The sequence below is a fragment of the Geospiza fortis genome, unplaced genomic scaffold (assembly GCF_000277835.1).
Source record: "Geospiza fortis unplaced genomic scaffold, GeoFor_1.0 scaffold546, whole genome shotgun sequence".
In the NCBI taxonomy this organism is placed as follows: domain Eukaryota; kingdom Metazoa; phylum Chordata; class Aves; order Passeriformes; family Thraupidae; genus Geospiza; species Geospiza fortis.
Window position 1 is genome coordinate 79,319 of NW_005054612.1, and position 8,245 is coordinate 87,563.

General features: G+C 52.7%; 1 protein-coding gene across 1 annotated transcript in view; it reads right to left on the reverse strand.

Moving 5' to 3' along the window:
- Nucleotides 1–6,692, reverse strand: part of TBC1D16 (TBC1 domain family member 16) — a 22,652-nt gene extending 15,960 nt beyond the window's left edge. Inside the window, 3 exon segments of the mRNA XM_031064657.1 lie at nt 4,832–5,212; nt 5,214–5,325; nt 6,461–6,692. Of these exon segments, the coding sequence (XP_030920517.1) occupies nt 4,832–5,212; nt 5,214–5,325; nt 6,461–6,629 (662 nt within the window). The 5' untranslated portion in view covers nt 6,630–6,692.
- Between the last annotated feature and the right edge of the window lie 1,553 nt (nt 6,693–8,245).

Below are 8,245 nucleotides of genomic sequence, written 5' to 3' on the forward strand. Positions count from 1 at the left end.
TCAGGCCTTCCCCAGCGTCCTGAGCAGACCGGAACCATGCCCGGTGTCCCAGAGCCCCAGGGGCATAGGGGACCCTCCGTGTCCCCTCCTGGCTCCCGCCGCCTGCCCTGGGGTCTCCCTCCTGGGGACCACCCCTGTCAGTCCCTCCCCGACATCCCAAATAAAGAGCCTCACGGACCCCTCAGCCGCAATTCCCGATCCCAAGTTAGCTGTCACTGTTTTCTTCCAACAAAATCTGGCAGCAACCCAACAGAGGGAAGAAACAAACCTGCTATAATTAATGTTCTTGCTGTTCAAATATTTATATAAAGCAAGATAGAGCCGTATGCCTCTGCAATCTCTTGGATCTGTCCAACCTTCTCAGCTTTGCAGCCAGGAACAATTTTAATTGATTACACAGTGCTGCTGATGGCTCAGGCCAGCTCCCCTTCCCAGTGCCTGGCTGCACACAGACCTCTGCCTTAGGGAAGCTTACACTGACCCCAAAACACATACAGAAGAGATCAAGGACTATCCTTCTGATGGAAGAAGGATTTGTGGATGCTTTTGCCCGGGCATGGGTTTGGGCACAAATGGAATTAGGAGCTTCACTGTCTTACATCATAAGTGGCACCAGTTCAGGCAAGTCCTGGGGAATTGAAGCCTGGACCAGGTACCCACCTCGTTCCTCCCCAGGGCTGAATTAATTCAAAACTGAGATGCTGCAAGAAGTTACAGGAGATTTTAAAGTCTGTGACCAATTCCCCTGGTTCCAATATAATCACTTCTGTTACAACAGCAATGAATTCCCAATCTCTTGATGACTCCAGAGCTCCTGCCAGTTGACTCTAATTTCAGCTCATTTCCCTTATAATTTTGCCTCCTGTTTTTGCTGCAGAGGTCGGAACGGCTCTCAGCCCTTCAGGTGAGCTGCCAAAACAAGATGATGCAATGGCTGTGCTGCTCCCACCGGCTCCTGGAGCAGCTCATTTACTGATGAGCTCCTGGGAAGCGGCTTAACAACAGGATGTGCAACACATCCGTAAAAATTGCATCAGCTGCGACGCCAGAGGAGTTTTTCCCTGTGCTGTGAGCTTTGTCTGGGCTGTCTGTGATCGATCTGCCACATGAATTCATGTCTGCTGAAGAACATGAGAACTCACCAGCACCCAGATCCATTATGCCAGTGTTGCATTATTTTTATTACTGCCTGCTAAAACAATCGATGTCCATGAAAGACGTTTCCTTCCTGCATTGATTCCACCTTGACCACGTTGCTTCTGCCCGTCCTTTGCAGCCTGAGCTGTGGGAGCACTGCTGGCCTCTGTCCCAGCACCTGTGGGGCTGCTCATGGAGCCCCAGCCTCGGGCCAGATGTTGCCCCAAGCTCCACTCATACAATTCCAACACTTAGGCTCCTCAGTCCAAATTTTGACTGTATTGGCCAACACCCCAAGGTGAAGTCAGTGAAGGAACCAATACCAGCGTGTGCATCTCCTCCTCAGCACTGCTGTGGTGCTTGTCAGGTACCAGCAATCGCAGTTGAGGAGTGAAAAGCCCCCTGAGCACCCATGAAAGTTCCTGCTATCCAGGGATCACTCTGGCACAGCACAAACCCCACCCCAAACCAAACCCCACTCACAGAGCACTAAGTGCTTCCAGAACCGACTGTATAGATCTGATGTCATGGCCAGTTCAATAACTCCAGCAGCATCAGTGGATGGACATTACAGAAGTGTCAGATGCTGTTTGGTTGTCTGGATGTAACAAAAGCCTTTTAGTTTCAATTTACTGCTGGGGAAAATGGAAGCAGAGGAATTTCCCAAGGCAGCAGCGAGCCAGAGCTGGGCACAGAGAGCAGCTGCCCTGAACTCGTGTCCTTCAGGCCACAAGGCAAACATTTCCTGACAGCCAACAGGGGACAGGGGAGGGAAGGGATAGAATGGAATGATTTTATCTCCAGAATCCCTCCTTTTCCACAGAAACTCACACCCTGACAAAGCTGCCATCAGTGCAGGTTTTCCCCACACCAGCTGCCTCCTGCAGAACCACGTGCTGGGAGCACTAAGGGTTAAGAAGGACACAAACCCCAGGACAGTAAGGCCACCTTTCCTTGAGGGATGAGGGCACCCTGCAGGAGGTGCCAGGCTGGATTAAAGAGAGAAGCAGGAGTGTGCATGCTGGTGCTGGGACACTCCCACTGCTCCCAGCCCAGGAATTGTGTAAATGGGAGGAGGATGCATCAATCGCTGCGTGGGACCCCTGGCAGCCTGTCAAACTGAGAAGCAAAGAGGGGAAAATAACAATGGATACGTTTTTATTTCCTTATGTTCCACCAGGCGAGTTGGTGACTTGCAACTGCCTTACTCGTTGTGCAACTCCAGGGCTCCCCAGCCCACCTCCCTCCCTCCTCCTGCACACTCTGCAGCGTCTGTGGCTCCCTCATGGCCAGGCCACCTCCTCAGGGACATTCCAAGAGGCAGATGGGACTCGTGACTCCTGGTCACACATGAGTTCTATCAAGCAGCTCGCTGAGCCCCTGCTCTCATCTGATCCAAGTGTACCTGTGCATCCCAATTCTTCCACAGTGACCCCATTCTCCATCTCTGAGGATATCTAATCACACGGGAAGCTGGCTGGACTGAAATGCAACGTACCTCAGGCAAGAGCAGAGCTGTCTTTGCAGCAACTCCCCAGAGCAGAGGGAAACAACCAGAAACAGTCGTTCCTCCCGGCAGAGAGGAGGTGGTGACTGGGAGGTGGGGAGGGAAGAGAGCTCAAACAATCTGCCAGCAGCACAAACTTTGTTCCCACTCCAATTCTGGCTCAGAGGGGAAGCAGCCAGCAGAAAAACCCAAACCAAAACAAACCCTTGAGAAACAAGGAAGCTGTTCCCATGTTTGTAGTGACTTCTGAAACAGCATCTCCTGTCCCCCAAAATGCTGAGATGAAAGCAGGAAATATGAGATGCTTTTTGACCAGACTTTTGCAAAGGATTCTATGCAAAATCTCCCACTCAACAGCTTGTGAGATCCTGCAGATTCCATGGAAGGCGGCTCAATGGGGAAGAACAAATTGGCACAAAAAATGCACACACTGGACAAAACCCTTTCAAGTCAAAAGTCCCAAACAACAAAAGCTCTGTTTTGTTAATCTGCTGCCAATTATGAGTGTCATGTGCACTGTGTGAGGCTTCAGACTGGCAGCACAGGAGTTAAAAAGGAAGCAAAAAAGGCAGAAGCAAGCAGGCTGTGTGTGCAGAGCCGGCTCTGCCTGGCTGGAGCTGTCTGGGCTCCGGCAGCAGTGAGGAAGAGCCGGCAGAGGGCAGGGAAATACCGCAGGAATTCACAGACAAGGCTCAGAAGATGCAATAAACCATTATTTCCTTCCTTCCCTGACACTATTTGCAGCTCAGAGCAGAAGTGTTGCAGCACAGTTAAACCACAACACTCCTGACTCACTGCACGCTGCGTGGGACCCTCCTGCACCAGCTCCTTGTGGGACAATCCAAGCCCACAGCATTCCTGGGACAGCACGGGAGCAGTCCAAGCCCACAGCATTCCTGGGACAGCACGTGGGCTGTGGCCCACGCCAGGACTGGGGTTTCCCCAGGATGAGCTCAGCCTCCTGCTTTTCAGCAGCCAGGATGTTATTCCAAACGTGTCCATCACTCTTCCCACTTCCCACCACTACAGTGGGGTAACACCACATTCCTGAGCCCTGAGCTTCACAATCCCTCCATGAGGACAGAAGGGATGGGATGGGATGGGATGGGATGGGATGGGATGGGATGGGATGGGATGGGATGGGATGGGATGGGATGGGATGGGATGGGATGGGATGGGATGGGATGGGATGGGATGGGACAGCCACCACTCACCCCACTGCACAGGTGCTGCAGAGCTCAAGCCCAGCAAACCCTGGGCACATCCTGAATGCAAAGCTGATACAAAGTCTGACATCACCTCACAGAAGGGTTTTAAAATATCCAGAGAGAACTGAATCCATTAGAATACTTTCCCACAAGCCTCGTTCTTACTGGCATTCTCTGGGCTGGAGATCAGCCCACAAAATAGAGGCAGAACCTCTTCAACTGTCAGTGCAGGCTGTGCATTGCTGACATGCACAAAGCAGAACTCGTTTCTCCTCATTTCAGGTGTAGTTTCAAAGTTGAGCTGTAGCCTAAAACTCATCCCCATGGTGCTTCAGGAAGGCTTCACATCCATCCTCCCTGAGATGGGAATGAGTAACACACCAACAGGGCAGGGCCCAGAAAGTCAGAACCACTGGGTATGGAAAGAGGGGGTTGTACAGGTGCCCTCCTGCTCCTTATTCCCTCGCCAAGGCGCCCTCTTTCCCCCTGTGGCGTTTACTGCAGGTGACACTGAGAAGCGCTGACTGAAATACCCAGGTTAGACATGCAAGAATGAATGTTTATCTGTCTGAAGTTGGACCACGTTCTGAACTTCAGCAAAACAAGCTCCCACACGCAGGTTTCGTGTCAACACAGGGCCTGGAGGGGTGCCCACGGCTCAGGAAGTCAGCAGGGCCCTTTGATGTGGCTCTGCACGAGAAGCAACAAGCTCAGATCCTCAGCAGAGCCAATTAGGCCAACAAAGGACCCGTTTAATTTAGCAATGCTGCTTCCAGGGTTCAAGACAGTTCACCTGAGAGGACGTACATAGCCCTGATGTTTGGGGCCAGGGTTCACTAAGCAGAAGCAGAACTGGCTGGCAGTTTCCTGTAAACTCCATAGGAGTCTGAAGCAAGACAGGGTGTTGAGCTCAATGCCACCGTGAAGTTTCTCAACCCCCTTCAGCACCTCCCAGCACCCAGAGGAAGGATGCACTCACCTGCTTTCACTGTCCATGAACACGGAGCTGCTGCTTTTCCCCAGGGCTTCACTGATGGGAGAGAGGCAGAAGGGGGAAGAGAAGGCATCAGAATCAGAGTCAAAAGTGCTGTCCCTGCTCGCATCGTCAGCAGACAGCTCCAGGGAGCCCTCGTCCTCCCTGCAGTCCAGGCCCTCCTCCGTGCCCTCGGACCTGCAGTGCTCCTCCTGGGAGCTGACCGTGGACGGGGTGCCCGAGTCGCTGCGGGGCGGCTGCGGGGCCGGGCGGGCGCCGCTCTGCGACAGCTTCTCCCCCTCCGAGGGGGGCACGCCGTCCCTCGGGGGCTGGGACACCGTGAGCCCCTCCGGGTCCCCCCCGGGGCCCGGCGCCCCTCTGTGCTGCGACGTAGCGCAGCGCCTCCTCATCCTGCCGCTGGATGCGGGAGTTGGGCACCCAGGCCAGCATCAGCGTGGCTCCCAGCAGCTCGTCCTTCTCCATGTACAAGCACAGGTAGCCTGAGAGAGACACAGCAGCACCGGTTGGGATGTGGAGCTGTTGTAAGGGAACCGCATTGCTCTGAAATTTCCCCTTCCCCATCTCTCTCCATCCCTGGAAATGTTCAAGGCCAAGCTGGGTGAGGCTCTGAGCAGCCTGGTTTGCTGAAAGGTGCTCGTGGCACGGAGGATCCTTAGGGTCCTCCCTTTTCAGGAGATTCCCCCCTAACCCAAACCATTCCATGACTCCTGCTGCTTCACTACCACTCCACATGGGCAAAACAAACCCTTCAATTTACCAGGACACAATTCTGTTGAAGGAATTGTGGAGTGCTCAGCATTATTCAGTATTTGCAAATCATTTCAAGCCTGCATGTGGCTTTTGAACAGTCTGAATTCCCTCTGGCCTAAATGAGCACAGAAATGACATGCAAATACTTGGACTTCCTGGACAGATTTACTAATCAAGAGTAAATCATAAAATATGTTCCCACATGAAAAAGTTCTACTGTTTCTTAGTTAAACAGTTTCAAGTGCCAGCTGAACATTGATTTCTCAAGAATATTTACCTTAGTGTAGCTGAAGGGCTACAGTATTTATGGGAAGCCAGTGTAAAAAGAAGACACCCACACCAAAAGGAAAGCAAGGGTCAGTGCTCAGAGAATAATTCGTTTTGTGAAGCTAAGCCAAGAGCCACAGGTCTTTGATGAGAACATGAAAGAGCACAGGAACAGATGAGAATAAAAGGACAGAGCAGGATTTATCCTCATTTACTCCAGTGCATGCAGCCACAATCAGGCTTTTTGGATCTTCCCTTTACCAGTGCCTGCCGAGGCCACTCCAGCAATGACAGCTACAAGAGGAGACTTGGATTTCCTGAACAATTCAGGGATGTGAACGAGCAACAGAAGTTACTGTCCTCACATGACAACTTCTGACTGCTCAAAAGGACTTACTAAACCACTAAATCCATGCTGGACCATTGGAGAAAGGAGCAATATCACTAATCTTCCTACTAAAAGGAGAGTTGATGGATCAGCTTGTGGATGGCTTTCCTGAGCCTTCCCTCACTGGCACCTCTTCATTTCTTAGAGCCCAGCGTGTAGAACTTGACAGGAGAGAGGAAAAGAGAGAATGGGCAGGGTTTTCCCATCACCTGGGTGGTGCTCGCCGCAGCCCTGCAGCAGCTCGGGGGGGTGCACACAGACATTGTTCTTGGAGTAGATGATCTCCCCATCGAGCAGGGAGCAGGAGCCGCCCGCAGTCAGGGTCAGGAGGTCGGACGCTCTCGAGGAGGCTCGACGGAGGAGTCGCCCCAGAGACATCGCCAGGGAAATGTTTCCATCATCTGTCAGCTCTAGTCAGGAGCCAGATTCAGAAGATCTGCCAAGAAGGAGGAAAAACCAGTGTGAGAACCAAAATAACGGCAGCTCAGCACGTGCCACCCACTGGCTGAGGACAAGTCTCCCATCAATCCACACCTCGGGCAAGAGCCCACCGATGCTGTGGGTCTGGATATCACCTTCATGCCCCAAAGGTGCTCAGGCACAGAATCCCAGGGCATTTGTCTCTGCCATGAAGAAACATGAAGGCAGCAAAACGCCACATGTTAACAGTTACTGTGGGAGGAGGCAGAACAGCAATGCTGCTCACTGAAATCCCCGCCGAGGGAACAGCTCAGCCTGGGGATGTGCCTGAGGTGTCACTGACCCGGGGATGTCACTGAGCCAGAGCTGATCCCAGAGGTTCCTTCAGCACAGAAATGGCTGAGCCCACAGCACTGAAACGTGGGGCTGCTGCTCCAGCCATGGTATCTCCAAAAACAACATCAATCAAACCCACTTCATCTCCTGCTTGCCATTTCTGTGTGTTTGAGGTTTTCAGGGCTGGGATTTTTTTCTGTGAGGTTGTTTCTGGGTTTGGTTTGGGTTCTTTAGAGCCTTACCAGAGATGAGGCTCAAAAGCCCTGTGTTCACCAGGGGGGCAGAGCCTGGACACAGAGCATGGCACACCAACTCAGGGCAAACATTTCACCCATCCAGAGCTACACAGAACTGTGGGGCACAGTCCCCAGAGCATGGCACACCAACTCAGGGCAAACATTTCACCCATCCAGAGTTACACAGAACTGTGGTGCACAATCCCCAGCTCACCCCAAATAATCTCAGTGCTCAAATGAGATGTGCTGCTTGCTGGGGCTGATGATGAGGAGCTCTGCAGTGGGTCACCCAAGCTATGAAGCATTCAGCAGCTGGACCAGGATGTGTTGGAAGAGCAGGAGGGTCTCACACAAAGCAACCCCAGTGCAGAGCAGGCTCTCTGCAGCCATCCCCAGCTGGGAAGCACCAGAACCAGGGCAGTTTCTGTTCTGCCAAACCCACAGGAGAAGAGGAAACTCCCACTTTTGTTCCTTTGTGTTTACATGGCCCAGCTTGCTGTGGCCAGGCCAGTGTGACCCAGCAGAGCCCAGGCACAGCCACGCTCCCAGGCCTGGGGGAGCTCAGCCCGGGGTGTTCCTGGGACCAGCCCCATGCTGGGCTGCAGGGCAGGGCCACGAGAGCCAGAGAGGAAAATCAAGCAGAAAATAAAGCCCTGGCCTGGGGCACCTTTTGAGGAAATACTTAAGGGCCTAGGCAAGCACTGTCTGATGTTGAACAGCTCTGATTTCCTTGATCTGGTTTTGATGGCAAATTCAGCCAGCCCAGGAGGGCAGAAGGCAGAAATGGCAAAGGGGCATCTCCCAAAGGGCAGAGTGAGGGCTGCAGGCAGGGAAAATAGCTGTCCTGCCTCTGACAGATTGGGACATGCAGGAGACTGCAAATGAGGCTGCCAAGCTGTTGACAGAGCCTTCATTAAAGGACAAACTATTGGTTTAACTGCAATGGCCACATTTGTCAGCTCGAATCACAGCAGAGGCAGCTCCTGCCTTTCAGCCTTTGCT